This window comes from Mirounga leonina, unplaced genomic scaffold (assembly GCF_011800145.1).
Source record: "Mirounga leonina isolate KUSES-001 unplaced genomic scaffold, KU_Mleo_1.0 Mir_168, whole genome shotgun sequence".
NCBI lineage: Eukaryota > Metazoa > Chordata > Mammalia > Carnivora > Phocidae > Mirounga > Mirounga leonina.
Window position 1 is genome coordinate 52,192,308 of NW_023270426.1, and position 19,809 is coordinate 52,212,116.

Here is a 19,809-nt window from a genome sequence, read left to right on the forward strand (position 1 = left end):
ATATCCCATTCTAGCCAGATTCCTTATAATCTTCATGGTTGGGTCTCTGCTCTACTTTCTGCCATCACCCAAGGGTAAAAATGGAAAACAAGACTGTCCAGATAAATACTGTATCCTGGGTATTTATCTGCTGTATCTGCCTTTTCTCTACTTTTTCTTTACATGCAGAAGCACCCCTTTCACTCACATTATCCCTAAGAGCTATTATTGTTTACGGCACAGCAAGCTTTATGAATGAAATCAATATCAGATGAGGCAAGCATGAGCAGTCACTTTAATCAGCTTAGTCCAAGGTTAAAGTACTACACAGTCTCTCCAGATGCCCAAGACTTTTACTTCTCTTCTGTCTGCACAATCTTCCTTGTGCTACTTTTGGGGCTGTAATTGTCCTGGCTATTTCTCCTCTTTAGTCTAAGGCTGAAGTATGTCCTTTGGAAGAACAAGGTCTTTTTTTCCTTTTGAGCCCTGGTTCTGATTTTTAAGACTATTCACACAGAACGATCGCCCCCTGTCTACCAACTAAACAAGTAACTCTCTGGTTAAGTTTTAGGTAGTTACTTTCAGATAACCTCAGGTTCCAGCCCCATTTCCACTTCCTCCAAACTAAGGACACTGGATTTCCTTCCTCCCAAACTCAAGCTGTCCTTCCTTTATGGTCAATTCTGCATTTCCCAGCCCCTTCACAAAACCATCTTATTCTTAAATGCAATTTTTCCCTTAAAAATCTTGGTTTCTTTCCCTCCTTTTTTCTACAATTCTACTTCCTCATACCATCAACTCTCTAAAGTGACATTTGCAGTTCTTCTAACAAAATGTTCAGTATACATCTCCTAGCCAGGGACAGTCCACTGTCCTTCCTTAAGAATTAAAAACATTTTTAAAAAGCTTTTAATGCAATTTTCATTTTTGCCCAGAATCTTTTACTCTCTTGTGTTCCCTTTAATTCACAATAAATTTTATTTGTAGAAATGAATCAGTATAACAGATATTTAGCTTTATGATATATAATCAAAAGGTACAAAAAAGAAAAATATAATATCATAATATATTTTTTCAATCTTATGTGCAAAAGAAGAACTTATCATTTACAGAATTCTTATGACTCCTTTTGTGGAATGAGGAATTATTATTTAATTTTTATAAATCTGAAATTTCACAAATCAGGCATGCCTATAGATAAAAAAAGATACTTTTAATAACTTGGCATTAGGACTAGCCTCTTATCCTAGGCTTTCAACAAGACTTAACACTCATTTGTATTTCACTTTTGAAGTTATAACCCTAATTTCTCAAGAAAAAAAAGAACAACCAACTTCTTAAAACCAAAGGAAAAGAATAGATGGTCCAATCCATTTTTCAAGAGCGGTGGTTAAAAAGAAAACTGATAATATAACTGAGTAAAATTATACATTAACTCACATAATCATGGAAGGCTTTTGCTTCACTTGAATGTTCACATGTTTCCCGTCTTTCTGGAGCTGCACAGTAGAGATCCCAAAATACACTAAAAAAGTAATTATGGTAACATTAAGAAAATCATATAACACCAAATGAGAGATCACAATTCCAAAAATAGAAGACATGTATTATTTTTTATACAAAACGTGTTTTCTTCTTCAGGACAAATATTTCTTTGGAAGATTTAAATTCAGGCAAGGTTCCTCCTGCAATAATAGCGTATAATCTAGCTCTTTCAGATTTTTTATACAAGGATAAAGTAATTATAAAAAATGTAACCTGTCATTCTTAATTGTCTATTTATATCACTTAAACACATGACTGAAATAATTATGCTTTTCACAACTCTCCCATGACGATAAAAACAGTAAATAATATCCTAATTTAATCATTAAAGAATAAAGTGGTTCATTATTTTTTTTCAAGATAAGCATCTTGAAAGCGTCTGCCTTTGGCTCAGGTAATGATCCCAGGGTCCTGGGATTGAGTCCTGTGTTGGGCTCCCCGCTCAGCGGGGAGTCTGCTTCTCCCTCTGCCTCTGCCTGCCGCTCTGCCTACTTGTGCTCTCTCTCTGTGTCAAATAAATAAAATCTTTAAAAAAAAAAAAAAAGTATATGTTCTTAAAATATCCTTTTGTTTGCCCTTGCAAATTACCAAAATAGGTTAGTAATTTTGAAAATTCAAAAAGTCCATTCTCTTTTTTCCCTTCTGTTAAAGAACAATGGGGATAAGCAAGGTAGAACTGGTTGGGAAAAAATAATTACACTGCTTACAAAACTTATGTCTCTGATCATCCTTCCATCTCTAAAATTAACAATGAGCATAAGCAAATGATTCAAAAATCAGGAATGCAAATGTCTAGAAATATTGGCAACAAACAAAGGCAATTACACTGATGGACAGAAATCTTTTTTTATTATATATTTTTCATTCTACAAAAATTGGCAAGTAGACTAAATCAAGTAGTTAAGAGCACAGGTTCTGGAATAGGATATATCTCAGACAAAGCCAGCCCTGCCAATTAATTACTAGCTCAAGTTGCTTAAACAGATTAGAAACACAATCCTCCTCTCTATAAAATGGGGTTGTTGAGAAAATTAAATTATACAACATAAACAGCATCTGACATAGAGTAAGCATACTATCAATAATATAATCAACACTATGATTAGCTTGCATAAAAGCTTAATATGCATACATATTGTTAGGGCAGTTCATTGTACCAAGGGCACAGGTAACAATGGTACAATAAAAATTTGGTAAATTAAACCTGGCCTCTTTGGTTTGACCCTTAAAAACTCAGTCGGAATCTCTCTCTCCCCAGCTAGGAGAAAACATTCTGTAGGCCTTATAACACAACTAGTTCCGTAAAATAAGATGACCTTCAAAGGTGAAAAATGTGAATGAATGAATATTGGCATTTAATTTCCTTTTAAGTTTCTGTAACAAGCAAGGAAAATAAGGAAAACAATAAAGAAAAATAACTTGAGTAAACTTCAATTCTTTTAGGAGAAGGAAATCAATTAAAAGCTGTACTTGGCCTTCCTATATCCCTTTTTGAACTTAAGAATTATAGATATACAAAGATACAGCAAAAGTTTTCCACCTGCATCAAGTGTGTTATGAGTTATAGTATATTGTAGTTATTCTATTTTCATGTTCTTAAGGAACTTCAAAGCTCTTAAAACCAAAATTTTATAATGGTAGTCTTCAAATTGTATTGAGTTTAATCATAGAATATTATGTTCAGTATTATAACAAACACCTTATATCTCTTCTTATTCACTAATTTCCTAACAAATGTTATAAGATCCTTCTTAAAAATTATTACATTATTACTTTTAAAATGTTGTCTTACAAAGAGAAAACTATTAATTTATTATTAGAATGTATCCTAAAAGTTATTAAATAACTATAAATAAATGATTATTTATACATATATAACTAAATTAAGTATTTATCCTGGAATAGTAACATTGTTCTATTTCTGTTTTTTGGTTTCCCTTTATGGATTTAATTAGAGGTCAAAAGTTTACAAGATCAAGATGAGGGATAATAAAACAATCTACTAGAATGGGATAACTTTATATATGGTATATTTCTGACAATTCTACATTACCTACATATGATCTCCTTGAATAAAGATAAAGAAATACACCCTTTGAAGACATTTCCCAAAGGAAGAAATATACAGTTTTACAATAATAGTTACAGGCATTAATACTCCACTCTCAAAACTCAGAAGATAAACAAGGAAACGCAGATTAAACAACACAATAAACGAACTAGATTTAAGAGATATATGCAGAACACTCCACCCAGCAACAAGTATATACTTCTTCTCAAGTGTAATTGAGGCATTTTCCAGGAAAGGCCATAAGTTAGAGCATACATTAAGTCTCAGTAGATTTGAAAAGATGGGTATCATACAAAATATCTTCTCTGACCACAATGGGATGAAGTTAGAGATGAATAACAGAAGGAAAACTAAAAAATTCACAAATTTGTGAAATTAACACAAACTCCCAATGGATCAAAAAAGAATCACAAGGGAAATTTAAAAATACTTAGAGATGACATGAAAACACAACATACGAAAACCTATGGGACAAAGCAAAAGCAATACTAGGGGGAAATTTAAAGCTATAAATATATTTAAAAAACAAGATAGATCTTACATCAACAACCTAATTTTAAAACTTAAGGAACTAGAAAAGAACAAATTAAACCCAAAACTAGTAGAAGGAGATAATAAAGATTAGAACAGAGATCAATGAAATAGAGAACAGGAAAACAACAGATAAAATTAATAAAACCAAAAGCTGGTTCTTCAGAAAGATCAATAAACTTGACAAGCCTTTAGAGCTAGATAAACTAAAAAGAGAGAGAGAGAGAAACAGAGAGAGAGAGAAAATTCAAATTACTAAAGACTTCACCAAAAAAATGTTAGAACTAAACAAATGGATTCAGTAAAGTTGCTGGATATAAAATCAATATACAAAAATCAGTTGTGATTTTTCTATTAACTAACAACGAATTATCAAAAAGAGAAATTAAGAAAACAAATTGCATCAAAAAGAATAAAATACTTTGGAATATATTTAACCATATGATTGACCAATTCCATTTCTGGGTTTATACCCAAAAGAATTAAAAATCTCAGAGATATTCATATACCCAGGTTCATAGCAGCCTTATTCACTATAGTTAAAACATGGAAGTAATCCCAGCGTCCACTGATGGATAAGACAATGTAGTATATAAATGCAAAGGAATATTATTCAGCCTTTAAAAGGAAGGAAATTCTAACATATGCTACAACATGGATGAACTATGAGGACATGTGGGAAGTGAAATAAGCTAGTCCCTAAAAGATAAATACTATATGATTCTACTTATACAAGGTACTTAGAGTTGACAAAAATCATAAAGAAAGAAAACAGAATGGTGGTTGATAGGGGCTGGAAGGGCAGGGAATAGGGAGTTATTGTTTAACGGATATAGAGTTTCAGTTTTACAACATAAAAAGAGTTATAGAGATGGATGGTGTAATGGTTGCACAACATTATGAATGTATTTAATAACACTGAAATATACACGTAAAAGTAGTTAAGATGGTTAATTTTGTTCTGTGCATTTTGTCACAATTTGAAAAAACTGAGAAAAAAAAAAAACACCACAAAAAAAACTTGCCCCTGGAGAGCCCTGTTCTAGGTACCATTTTATTAATTCTTTTCTGTGTATTCATAATCTCTATTCCATCACTTCAAAGACCACAGAGCTAAGGTGGCCACCAGAAAGCCAGGAGATACTAATAATAAAGAATACTCATCACAAATATAAGGCAAAATTTCAATTTAAAACACCATACTCATTAGGAGAGTTTCATAATTAACTCAAAAAAATCTGAAATATATTATGAAATTCAAACTATAAAAATTTTAAAAATTAATTAAAAATTTATTTTTAGTACTATGATATTCATGTTAAACACATTTCATCTATTTTATAAGTATTTGTATGTTTTTACCTAAGATATGATCACAGATGGGAAAGATATTTCAAATGTTTATCTCTTCTAGAAAATCCAACCCATGTTTTGCACTAGTTATTTGACTCATACAATATATTGGGACTGCTACAATACCATCCTAATATTTGAAAAAAATTAGTTATATCATAACAACAACAACAACAACAACAAAGCTGCACTGTGACCAAAACATGAGTTCACATTCTGCAATTAATCCATGCGTGGCTTTGTGGGGCAGCAGACAAATCACTTAGCTAATTTAGAAAATAACAAGGTTAAAGACCTCTATAAACCCTTGGTAAATTAAAATTGTAAGCTATGATTTTCTTCTACTAATATTTCAAGTATATATTAATGCATAATCTATGCAATATGCTACGTCATATCCTGCCTAAGAGAAAAAATATATATGTAATCCATGGCATGTATGTGACTGTGAATCCAAAACTAATGATAAGTTGAATTCAAAATTTCAACTCTATTTCCTAAAGCACCTAAATACAACTTTATGTATAAGTTACATCTCATATATTATTAAGACTTTACAAATACTCTGGACAAATGCTTTTGGCTGATATTATGATGACATGACATTTATCATATGAAAATGTGGACCTATGTCTTTGAGGAGAAATTAGGTTCAGTAGGTAAGAGTCATAGCAATACTTGATTTGCTCTTAGCTGGAGGAATTTCATTTGATTTCTTTAGTAAGCATTTTTGATGACCCACTGAACTTGTTCCTTGATTCCCCTGAGGGCCAAGGGCAGAAAATTCTGGAATTCCACAGATAACAGATTTCCTCTCTCTACAACCAGAAATGCTAGTGGCTAAGGAGCTTCTCATTTGCTCTCACCTCTACATCTATTAAGCCTGATATCAAAATATTATCCTTGAAATGTGGTGGATTCATCATCATGAGTAATGGTTTAGATTTACACAGTCTCTTTGTTCCTAAGCAGAAACAAGTGAAAAATATGTATTTTACAAATGAAATAGTTAGAGGAGCACCTGAATGACTCAGTCAGTTAAGCTACCACCTCTTGATTTTGGCTCAGGTCCTGATCTTCAGGGTCTTGAGATCAAGTCCGACTAGGGGCTCCACGCTCAGTTCAGAGTTTGCTTGTCCCTCTCCCTCTGCTCCTCCCCCCACTTGCTCTTTCTCTCTCTCAAATAAATAAATAAAATAAAATAAAAACAAATGAAGTAGTTAGAGACTAAACACAGGAATCAAGGGGCGCCTGGGTGGCTCAGTTGGTTAAGCGACTGCCTTCAGCTTAGGTCATGATCCTGGAGTCCAGGGATCAAGTCCCGCATGGGGTTCCCTGCTCAGCAGGGAGTCTGCTTCTCCCTCTGACCCTCTCTCCTCTCATGCTCTCTCTCTCTCTCAAATAAATACATAAACCTTTTAAAAAATCAATAAATAAACCAATAAATCAATAAATAAATCAATAAACACAGGAATCAAAACCTGCAAAGTATTAAAATCTTTGTTCTTGTACCATTTGTTATTATTATTAAAATTTTCCCCACATAAATCAAAGGAAAACACAAGATTTCCAAGTTGAGGATTCTCATCCAAACACTGTTTTTCTTCTATTCTGATGATGTGAGTGAAAATGACTTCACTGGCTATCAATATCTTTAGGGAATAAGGAAAGCAAAATAGTTGTCAGAAAAGTCTACAAGGGTGAATAAACATTCCAGAGGTGTCTAGAAGATGCGATGCTAATATAATTATATAACCTTAATCCCCTGGCCACATTTGGGACTACCTGAAAATAAAAATTAAAAAAAAGAGAAAAGAAGAAAAAAACACAGGAGACAAGCCACATTACTATAATTTCAAATTGTTAATAGCTAAGGAAGTTATTTCTCTTTGGCCCCCAAAAATATTTTCAATGAATCTTAGATACTCATAATCTATACTGAAGAAAACTATTCATAACACTAAGGAGGGTTTTATGTAAAATGTACATGTACCTGCTCATCACCTTAAAAGCTTCAAATGTGTGCACTTGTCTTATTCCTTAACATTATTTATAATTTATAAAATGTAAGAATTATATTTTGTCCCACTATCATAAAATTCTCATAATACTCTTGGATTCATGATAAATTCATATTTTAAAGTATCATTAAAATAGCTTACATGCTAAATTCAAGCATCATATACTAAGCATCATGCATTCAGCATTTAATTCTCCTATTATTATGCCTGTTTGATCGAGGAGGGAGCTGAAGCTTAAAGAGGTTAAATAATTTGCCTAGGGGACACAGTTGGTTAGTGGCAAAGCTGGGCTTGAACTTTTTATTCTTACATTATTTTACCTCTATTGTGCGTATGGTATTAAGAGTTCTCATTTCAAGATGGTTCATGCTGATTATGGGTAAGTTTATACAGCTCTGGCTGTCCAAGCAGCATCAGCTGTTATAAGTGTAGTAGATACCTGTCCTAGATAACACAGCAAACACTTTGTTATCCTACCTTTGACCCTCATACTCCAACTCATTTCCTGAGTATCCTATGGCAACCACCCCCTCACCCCACATGCAGCTGCCAGTGATGCATGGATGCCTCAATATAGACCAGACTCAGAAGAGACAACTTTTCTGAGTCCCATTTATATCTACGGTCTAGAATTAGCCACTCAGGGTGTTCAAAAGGGAACTGTAATTAATGTCTTATTAATAGTGGGCCACTAAATTCTGCTCTGTATTGAAGAAATATCATCTGTTACTGAGATGAGCACTGGTTATAATTCAGTAAATTTCAATTCTAATTCTAAATCTGACCTTGAGAAAATAGGTTTTTTTCCAGTAGTTTCTTTGTATAAAAAGAGAGAATATGTTATATATTTTACAGGCTTTTGTACAGATAAAAGAGATGGTATATGCAAAAGTATTTTTAAAAGAAGAATAAAGATATTCTAAAAAATTCTCATAACTAGTATGGCAAAAAAAAAAAGAAGCCTTCCTATTAATAGAGCAAAATTTGCCTCAGTTTCCTTTCTAATCCTTCATATTTAGTGGAAAATTCCATGTTATTTACAATGTCTGCTCACCACCAAATTTTTCTATTTTTTTCATTCTTTTTCTACTCTCCCAGACACTTTTGATTTTTTTTATAACTTAACCACCTCTGTTCCTTGCTTTCTCTCTCACTAACGCTTTTTATTGCCTTCTCACCATGATTATACTCCTGTTTTAGTTGTCACCTGCATTGTCTTATATCGCTGTTTATTTTAACTTTTTTTAGTTTTTATTTAAATTCCAGTTCATTAACATACAGTGTAATATTAGTTTCAGGTGTACAATATAGTGATTCAACACTTCCATACATTCCCAGTGCTCATCACAAGTGCACTCCTTAATCCCCATCACCTATTTAACCCATCCCCTCACCCTATTTTAACTTAATTCAAATAAATAATTAGTTATGCAATGCCTATTATAGTCAAGACATACAAGATGAGTGAGAACCAGTCTGCAAATGATAATTATTATACCATTCTAGTAAACCAGTTGACTAATTCAGTGCTATTGTTTTCACATGAGTATTTGGTTATTCTTAGCTATACCTGATGTCATCCATTAGACTCTAAAATCATTAGAGTGCCAGCATACTGTAAGATTTGACTTCCCATTCCCAGTGAAAGAAACTAAATTCTCATTATAATCTTAGTTATTAGTTTATTTTCTCTGCAGCATCATATATACTTAATTTCAAAAGGTGTTTTACATATAAAATTAAGTAAAAATAAAGCATAATTTCTGCCATTAAAACATTAAATAGGAAGATTTAAAAAGTGTCTATTTTTAAATTACCCAAACTGAAAAGGACATTAATTTCAGGAGAAAGAAGATCCTTGGCATTTCTATTTCTGAAATTCACGGAAGCATTGGGAACTTTCATTAAAGAAAACAAACAGGAAATACATTTTCAAAGGGGATTTGATCTGGGTAAAGGTAACGAACATGGGAGGCATGGGAAATACTATAGCACTGGGCAGGGTGCAAAGTAGGAAAGAAAAAAAAGAAGTGATAAAGGAAATCACATCAGAAACAAGGAAAAACTTCCAGAAAATAAAATCACACATTTTCCTCTATCCATACTAAAGGCAGAAATTCCCCTGTTCCTCTCCAAGGCCTCTGCCTCTCAATTTCCCTGCATTTTTTTCTGCACTTTGTGCATGTTTATTTCTCTTTCATACATCTTCAACCTCCCCATTCTTTTCATCTCAATATATATATGCTCAAATTTATTCTATTTTAAAAAGAAAAATGTGGGGCGCCTGGGTGGCTCAGTCGGTTAGCATCTGCCTTTAGCTCAGATCATGATCCCAGGGTCCTGGGATGGAGCTCCACATCAGGCTCTCTCAGCGGGGAGTCTGCTTCTCCTTCTGCTCCTCCACCACCCACTCATGCTCTCTCTCTCTTGCTCGCTTACTCTCTCTCTCTCAAATAAATAAATAAAATCTTAAAAAAAAAAAGAAAGGAAAATTTTGTTACTCCTGAAACTACTCCATGTGGCACCACACACTTCAGCTATTCTCAGTAACCCTTGAGGTGGAAAAATGAATTAGAGCAGCCTTCTGAATCTCACTTTCACCCCTCCACCAAAACTCTTATCCCCAGGACCACCAAAGTTCACCTTCCTTCCCAATTCAGGAAAATCTCTGGGTCCTTTTACTACACTTGCTGCAGAATTTAATCTCTACATTAAATATCCTACCTGGTTCCCATACATTATTCTCTCCTAATTACTCTTCTTCCTCTCCAATTATTTTCCTTTGAGGCTGCTCTTCATCCATCCAGGCTTAAATGTTGACTTTCCTCAGGATTCCAACCCCAGTCCCTGCTCTTACTTGTTACACTGGGCAGTTGAATCTATAAACACTCTTCACCAATAGTATGGTCTGTGCTAATAGTTTCCAAACCACTGTAGACCTGTCTCAGAGGTATAGGCCCAGATCACTGACCTTGTATTAGGGCATCTCTATCTGAATGTCACTTAGGCATCTCAAAATGTAACCTGTCCAAGATAAATTATGGCCTTTTCTCCAAAGCTTGTTACTCCATCTATTTTCCTCTTTCAGTCAATGACATCACTGTTCACCCCAAATCTAAAGCCTAGGAAACTACTCCTCCACATCCCAACTATTCTACGTACTGTTTACTATCACCTTTCAACTGGACAATTACACTTGCCTTGTAACTGAACTCTATCTCTGTTCTCAACCCTCTTCAATCCATCTCTATGTTGATGCCAAGTTAATGCCTAAAAGCACAAATCTAATCATGTCATGTACAGTGTTTAAAATCTCCACGCTTTAATCCAAAACCCTTGTACTTCAGGACTTCATAATTTGGCCCCTGCCTTTGTCTTTATCTTTATAGTCTATCACTTCATAGTACTGCACCTACAGGTAACCTGACCCAAGCTACCAGTCATTTCTTGGGTTCGTGATCATTCCTTTTGAGATGTCATACTATTACTTGCCCAAAATATCCTTCTTTCACTCAACTTCCAGCTCAGCTTAGACTCACTTTTTCTATAAAGCCTTTCTTAAATATCACAAGCTGAAAGAAACATTCCTCCTGAATTGCTATTATAGCTAGTATACACCTCAGTTATAATACTATTAATTGTTTATCTTTCCCATACTTATTTCCTTGAGGGGAGCATAGTTTTGCATTTTGTAAATATTTGATGAAGAAGCTGAAACAACAGGACTCCATTTTCAAATATTCTATAAAAAAACAGAAGTGAAAAGAAGTCACAAAATTGTAACTGGACCATCCAAAAGGAACCTTGCATTTGACCAAATGAGCAAGCAGTAAGTTCTAGAAGAATACACATTATCCTATTCATCTGGACCTTAACAGCATTAACAGCTTCCCAGATTTAAAAAAAAAAAGGTAACCATTATTGTAATCCTGAATCCCTAACCTAGAGCACACATGATAAAGCGAAGCTCTAAAGAATTAAAGATTTAAAAGGTCAGGTATCTCATATTGTCAAGATGTCCATTCTTCCCAACTTGATCTATAGATTCAATGCAATCCCAATCAAAATCCCAACAAGTTATTCTGTGGATATCAACAACTGATTCTAAAGTTTATATGGAGAAGGAAAAGACCCAGAATAATCAACACAATATTAAAGAAAAACAAAGTTGGAGGGCTGATACCATCCAACTTTAAGATTTAATATAAAACTATAGGAATCAAGACAGTGTGGTATTGGTGAAAAAATAGATAATGCAACAGGGGAACAGAATAGAGAGCCAGAAAAAACCTACATATGTAATCAATTGATCTTTGACAAAGGAGCTAAGGCAATGCAATAGAGCAAAGATAGTCTCTTCCACAAATGGTATCAGAACAACCAGACATCCACATGCAAAAACATGAACCTAGACAAAGACCTTACACTCACAACAAAAATTAAAACACAGGCATATTCATAACAGCTTTTTCGTAACTGCCAAAACTTGGAAGCAACCAAAATATCCTTCAGTAGGTGAATGTATAAACAAACCATGGTACATCCAGACAATGGAATATAATTCAGCACTAAAAAGAAATGAGCTGTCGAGCCATGAAAAGACATGAGAAACTTTAAATGCATATTGCTAAGTGAAAGAAGCCAATATGAAAAGGCTACATACCATATGATTCCAACTAAATGATTCTGGAAAAGGCAAAACTATGGAGACAGTAGTGGTTGCCAGGGGTGGAGCATAAGAGTGGGGTAGATGAAAAGGCAGAGCACAGAGGATTTTTAGGGCAGTGAAAATACTCTGTATGATGCTATATTGATGGACCATGTCATTATACATTTGTTCAAACCCACAGAATGTACAACACCAAGAACGAACTGTAATGTAAAGTATGGACTTTGGGTTATTGCATGTGTCAGTGCAGGTTCATCAACTATAACAAATGTAGCACTCTGATGGTGGATGTTAATATGGAGGTTGTGCTTATTTGGGGGAAGAAAGTGTATTTCTGTACCTTCCCCTTAACTGTGTTGTGAATCTACTAAAAACTGCTCTAAAAAAAAGTTCTGATAAAAAAAAAAAAGGGAAAGAAAACCAAAGGGACCTCTGAAACAGTTAACAACAACAAAAAAAGGTCAAGCAAATCTGCTGGATTTAAGGCCCACAGTCATGGCTGGCTATACATAATGACCAGGAAAGCTTAAGATCTGGGCAGTTTTCTGAAGGAGAGGATCCATAGCTTTTCATCAGTTCTCAGAGGATCCTATAATCTCAAAATCATTAAGAACTACTTATTTACATAGATGAAGTAGGCACCTCAAAGGGTTTGTTAGTAGTTTCAGGGGAGAAAATTTAAAAAACTGAAAATACTGTACCCATATATTTTGCATGTGCTACATTTAAATTGAATAGACTATAAAATACGTATGTGCCCATTATTTACCATTTCTTTGATATCTCCAACTATGCACAAATTAAAATTAGTTTAAATACCAAAACCACAGAGGAAGGGCTCCCCTGAATCTTAGAGCCATAGAAAAAGGAAGAGCAATGGCAGATTTAAGAGCTGTATCTTGTGATAGTTAAGACCGAAAAAGCTAAAGTATTCAGTGAGGTATTATCAACTACCAACAGTATATAAATAGGTTAAATTCATAAGAAATGGAGCAAAAGAGAAATCGGTGCAAGAAATAAAATTAATTCTTTAATGGAAATTTTCAAAATCTTCACTTTGTTAGCCCACTAATCCAATAGGGACAGACTCCTAAAATGGTTTCTTAGGCTACTTTGCAGACCTAACTGGAAACATACAAAATACAAGGTGTTAACAGGTGTGGAGACTCAATTAGATTCAGCAAACAGCTAAATTTTTACAATATAGATCTAGATATCATAAATACATACTATGTAAAATGAAAAATTGACTTTTATAATATATACTATAACAGCTCAGTCTTAAACCCCAGGAAAACAGCACAATGATAGTGCTTAACTGCAATAAACCGTTGTTCCAAATACAGGAACAGCTCTGAGCCAAAGGACTGCACCTGTTCCTGCCATACATATGTGAGACAAACAAGGGAAACCCACAACCACAACTGATCGAGTGTGGTTCCATTCACCACTGAATGTAAGGCATGTTTTCAGGAGAGAGGTTAAAAAGATGATGGCATTAAATAACGTGCCAAGGAAACCATGTGCATGGCCCAAGAAGACAGCTTTTGTTTTTCTCTTTTAATTAAGATTCTGAAAGATGAATATGTAAGGCACTGGACAGAAAATTCTTCTAAATTGAAGAAATGCAAACCAACAGCCTAGCATGTCCATGCAGACACCTGAACCGCCACTGCTAGTGCAGAGAAGTCACAGATCTGGACATATTGGTACTATAGTGAAATTTATAAGCTCTGCTATCAGCTGGGTCTTCAATATAATCTGATGGTCTTTTTTGTGTTTCTACACAGTTCTATCCCTGAATCTATATTGAACTATTTCAGTTTTTCTTCTGGACTATTCTTCACTGTCCTAAAAATTCACCACTGCCTCTACCTTCAGTATCCTCAGGTTTAGATGAGATCATGAGGGTCTAAAAGCCAGGAAGAAAGACGTCACAAGAAACAAACCATGCTAGCAGCTTGATCTTGGATGTCCAGCTTCCGGAAATGTGAGAAAAGAAATTTATGTTGTTTAAAAGCCATGTAGTCTATGGTACTTTATTATGGCAGCCTAAGCTGACTAATACAGAATCATACTTACAGTAGGAGATTACATATACCAAACCCAATTCTAGCTTGACTCACTAGTAGTATCTTTAAGTTAAAGAACACTAAAGCTGGTTTTGAGTTTGACTTTTTTTAAGTGCTACCTTTCATAAAATAATTATAGAAAACAAAAATAAATAAATAAAAAAGAAGCATGAATTCATAAACAGGTATGGTGCAGGCCTACTGGAATACATCATCAATCTAATAAAAATGGAATAAAAGATACTTACCACCACCAAGAATGTAAGAATCCTGGTGGTTCCCCCAATGTGATGTTTTTTTCCCATCTTATCTAAAATGAATAAAAGAGATATTAAATACTTTCCTAATAATACCTTTTTCCACACATATTACAAAACTACATTTTCCCATTTAAAATACTAAGATGATACATAAGATTTTAATCATTTTCATATTATTCTTTATTCAAGTTTTATAAGTACTCATTTTACATAGTCATTTGTTGATTGGATAGTTTGTGAGAGAAGATGCCACCATTACTTTCCTGAATTGCTTCCCACTGTGCCAGGATTTTCAGGAGAGACTTCTGGAACTTAATATTTCAGGATCTTAAGGCACATCAAAATCACCATTATTAACATCACTATGAGAATCAATTATCACTACCAACCCAGAAATTTGCAAATGACTGGACTTAATATGTGCAACTCGGAAATTACGCCTTAAGGGTTGAGTTTTTGAATAAATTCTTGATTTGAGGGAATAAGAGTAAGAAGAGTTTAAAAAAGAGGGACACCTGGGTGGCACAGTCAGTTGTGTGTCCGACTCTTGGTTTCTACTCAGGTCAGGTCATGATCTCAGGGTTATGAGATCCAGCTCCGAGCTCAGGACGGAGTCTGCTTAGGACTCTCTCTCCCTTTCCCTCTGCTCTTCCCCATCCCCTCCTCCCATGCTCTCTCTTTCTCTCTCTAAAATAAATAAATAAATCTTTAAAAAATTTTTAAAAAAGAGTTCAAAAAGATGGAAATATTAACTTTCCAAATGTCTATATATATATTTACATATATGTTCATATATATTTATATATATTATATTTATATTTCAGATGAGTTGGAGTTGACTATAAAAAATTTAAAAGAAGATCAATATCTCTGAAAAATTAAAATTTCTGACTAAATACTCTTTACAAATTAAATTCAGAAATTGGAAAACTAGGTATTTCTACAGTGCCTTTTCTTTTTTTTTTTTTTAAGATTTTATTTATTTATTTGAGACAGAGAGAATGAGAGGCAGAGAGCATGAGAGGGAGGAGGGTCAGAGGGAGAAGCAGACTCCCTGCCGAGCAGGGAGCCCGATGCGGGACTCGATGTGGGACTCGATGTGGGACTCGATGTGGGACTCGATGCGGGACTCGATCCAGGGACTCGAGGATCATGACCTGAGCCGAAGGCAGTCGCTTAACCAACTGAGCCACCCAGGCGCCCTCTACAGTGCCTTTTCTAAGCACTGATAGCAGTAAACAAAAGATAAAGATCTTTGCATTCAGGAAGATTATACTTTAGTAGAGCAGACAGACCATAAACAAAGAAAAGCAAAAAAAAAAAGAGAGAGAGACTATTAGAAGTAGAAGGTGACAAATGCTAAGGAGGAAAACAAAGCAGGGAAGGAGGATAAAGAAAATGGAAAACAATAAGAAGTGAGCTATAATTTTAACTAAGGTGATCCAGAAAGCCCTCAAAAACAATCTTTATGCAGAGGGACCTGGCTGGCTCAGTTAGAAGAACATGGTGCTCACTGAAGAGCATGCCACTCTTGATCTCAGAGTCCTGAGTTTGAGCCCCATGGGGCGTAGAGATTAAATAAATAAATAAATAAATAAGAACTTGGGGGAAAAAACAACAACAATCTTTATGTATAAGCATGATTTAGTTTTTTAGTTTAAGTAATTAGGGGTGCCTGAGTGGCTCAATTGGTTAAATGGCCAACTCCTGATTTCAGCTCAGGTCATGATCTCAGGTTCATGAGATCAAGCCCTGCATAGGGCTCTGCACTGGGCATGGAGCCTGCTTAAGATTCTCTCTCTCCCTCTCCTTCTGCCCCTCCCCCACCTGCACATGTGCACGTGCACTCTCTCTCTCTCTAAAAATAATTAAGTAATTAAAAATTATTTAACAATATCCTAATCAGAAAACTATGCCCATAGGCCCTTAACATAACTAGGAAGTAAACAACTACATAATTATAGATTTCAAAGAAAAAAAAATCAAGGAATCCTTTCTATCACCTACTATGGAAGAACTTAGAAATTCTTGTCCCAAAAGGATTAAAATAAATAAATAAAAGTTTAAGATAGGAATTCAGAAAGTGGCCCAAAATGTAAAAAAAAAGTGACTCTCTAGGGTAAAGATGAAAAATCATAATTAAAATCACTAAAATAATTTTTTTTAGTTCTTAAGTACACAAAATGTAAGCCAATGGGAGCTTTGAAGTAATTTGCTCTCAAAAAACAAAGAAAATTTCTAAAAATGAGGAAATTATATATGTGATAGCCATTTTTTAAAAGAGCTAAAGGAGAAATCCTAGGGATTAATGAACTTGAATTCATAAAAACTAAATATGAACAATGAACCAAAACATGTTATAAAAAGCCAGATCCTAATTTGAATTCCCTTAAGAGTAACACAAGTAATTTTTATATCTATGCTACCTTTTATCTGAATTTCCGTTAATCATTATTGTTATCTTCTTGGTTCATGAAAAAAATAAGGAATGGTAGTACTTCATGAGTCTGAGGATAAACGAAACTCTGAAAAATTTATAATTTCGCCAAAAACCTGTGTCTCATCTTTCTCTCAATCTTTTCTCTTACCACTTGTTCACTAACTGATGTCTTCCTGAAAGGGCATAATAATGAATCTTACAGATATGTCCCAGACACATAAGTATTCCTAATCCCTGGAATCATCCTAATTATATAAACAGCAAGTTTTTCACAGTAGCGTCCCTACATATCTCAGTTCATCCTAACTTGACAGATTATGACTATGAAATAAAGCCGACAGCGCTATGCTCAATTAAAGGGAGAATGTGCGATGACTTACATTACAGTTAAAGTGGCAGGACTAGATCTCAATGCTGGATGGTGCTGGAGGAGGGATTAGACTTAGTCTAACATGAGTCCTACTGTGCTATAGCCAGTGCTCAGCAGTTTCCCTCTGCGCTTCCACGACTTCAACAAGCAACCACCAGCAATTTCAGGAGATAAAGTAATCGAGGAAAATACCTACATGGTTTATAGTCAATATGGACTTTTGTGAAATAAAAGTAATGTGTTTTTATTATATTTTTATGTTTTTGCATTTGTATTTTCAATAGTATTATATTTTATTGTTCCTCAGAGCAGCTCAAAATGCCTCCCATACATCATCTTTTTTCATCCTTATAAGTTTTCAATTAGCAATAATCGCGCCTCGGATAAACCTCATTGGCTACGATACTGCCACTTCGCAAAGCTTTTTTTTCATCCTTATAATAGTCTTTACTACATAAAGTTCACGTTCATGTTACTCACTTTAAATTCCAAGTAAGTGGCAGAAGCAGCTAAAACTCTGGTCCATCATATTGAAAATAACACAAAAGCCATCCTTTTATAGTTATTGAATAAACAACAATTAACACTTCAGGTATTTCCAAAGAAGAAGTGGTTCTACATTAAGAATGTTTCCATAGTTAATGGTATTTTTTGCCTCTAAACTAATTATTACTATAGGTATTACTTGTTTATAGGAAGCATGAGATGATGCTAAGGAAAAAAGAACCCTGGTCTATAGAAAACTAAGGTACATTCATTGCCACATTGTTAGAAATAATGAAAATTAGAAACAACCTGAAAACACTCACCAATTGTAAAATAAATTTTGATACATACTACAGAAGAATGTACAATCATTAAAAAGAATATGACACATCTACATGGAAAGAGAGCCATGTTATATTGGCTTTTTAAGTTGGAGATTTGGAAGATTATAGAACAATATGTATAGTATAAACTTTTTTTTAAATGATTTTTTTACTGGGGGAAGGGGCAGAGGGAGAGAGAGAATCTTAAGCAGGCTCCATACCCAGCGCAGAGCGTGATGCGGGTCTCAATCTCACAACCCTCAGATCATAAATCAAGTTGGACACTTAACCAACTGACCCAGCCAGGCCCCATAAACCTTCTCTATTTAAAAGAAGTTGTTTATATATGTATGTATGCATTTGGGTGTATACATATTAAAGATACCATACCAAACAGGTAAAGGAAGACTTTCATTTTAAAATCATATTCACCTATGTAGTTAAATTTTTTTTAGCAAACACGTAGTAATGATGGACATGGTTGAGGAATGGCCTGAAAATACCCCTAAATGTCAATAGCCATTTTAGAAACAATACTGTTATTTATGAAAGGCATTTTCTGTCGTATTGAGTTTCATAGGCTTCAGGCTTTTTTGGGTATTTGAATGACATCTATGCAAACAATTTCTCTCTCTATCTTTATTCTATTTTTCCTTCTTTCATTACCCCAGCTCCAATATGTATTCTTCATCCTAAGGCTTTTTAAAGTTGTTGAATCATCCACCTCCCTTCTTTCCATCATTTGCCCAGCTAAAAGCTGTATTCTCCTAACTTACAGATAAATCTCAATGCCCATTCCCACTGTCATATTCTACATTTGAGGGCCTTGTCTGTGATTATGTTGTGTCTCTATTATATGACCTGGCATTTTCAGCATTTCTATATAGGTGGAGAGCCAAACATTGAATGAACAAAAAGTATATTGGCAGGGGTAAGACATGCCATTTGGCTTATAAATGATAATTATAATTTACAAATGCCCATACTATCTGATATAGCAATTCTTCTTCTAGGAATTTATCCTATAAATATGGTCATGTGTGTAAAATTATATATATATAACAATTTTCAGTAAAGCATTCTTTGTAATTGCAAAAGACTGGAAACAACCTAAATGTCCATAAGTAGGGGGCTGGTGAAATATATCATGGTACATTTCATAGAATGAAATACCCCACCACCATAAAAAGAATTATGAAGTTTCACGAACCAGTATAAAACAACTGAAGTCAAACAAATGAAACAAAAATTAAAGCATGTAACAGTGTGTGTAATAAATTAGTATTTATTGTAATTTATATATAGTTATATTTTTATATAATTTATATATTATATATTATATTTATACATAATTTCTTTGTATAAACAAAGAAAAAATGATACACACACACACACACACACATATATATATACAGGTACACACTTGCTTAACTTTTCATCATTATTTGCTTCCAGCAAGGTATACTGGAACTTTACCTATTATCTCTCAGCCCCACACTCACCCTTCTTTGTCCATTCTACACTAAGTGCTGGGATTCCAAAAATTGTATTGCCTGGTTTCCTGTTCAGCTCTGCCATCAGAAGGATGCTAGTTGGAGATCAAATGGCAGGGGGAAGAAGTGAAGCTTCCTGCCCGTGACTCCAAAAGTGCAATAGCTGCTGGTTGTAGCAGCAGTAGCTACAGCAGAT

At 34.3% G+C, this 19,809-nt stretch overlaps 1 protein-coding gene and 1 pseudogene across 4 annotated transcripts in view; both read right to left on the reverse strand.

The window, feature by feature from the left end:
* Positions 1–19,809, reverse strand: part of SSBP2 (single stranded DNA binding protein 2) — a 288,641-nt gene that overhangs the window by 189,111 nt on the left and 79,721 nt on the right. For all 4 annotated transcript variants that reach the window (XM_035014767.1, XM_035014768.1, XM_035014766.1 and 1 more), the window contains exons 3-4: positions 14,490–14,551; positions 1,420–1,504 (exon numbers count right to left, since the gene is read on the reverse strand). In XM_035014767.1, the coding sequence (XP_034870658.1) occupies positions 1,420–1,504; positions 14,490–14,551 (147 nt within the window). The remainder of the gene's footprint in view (positions 1–1,419; positions 1,505–14,489; positions 14,552–19,809) is intronic.
* LOC118017257 lies at positions 17,576–17,734 on the reverse strand (annotated as a pseudogene).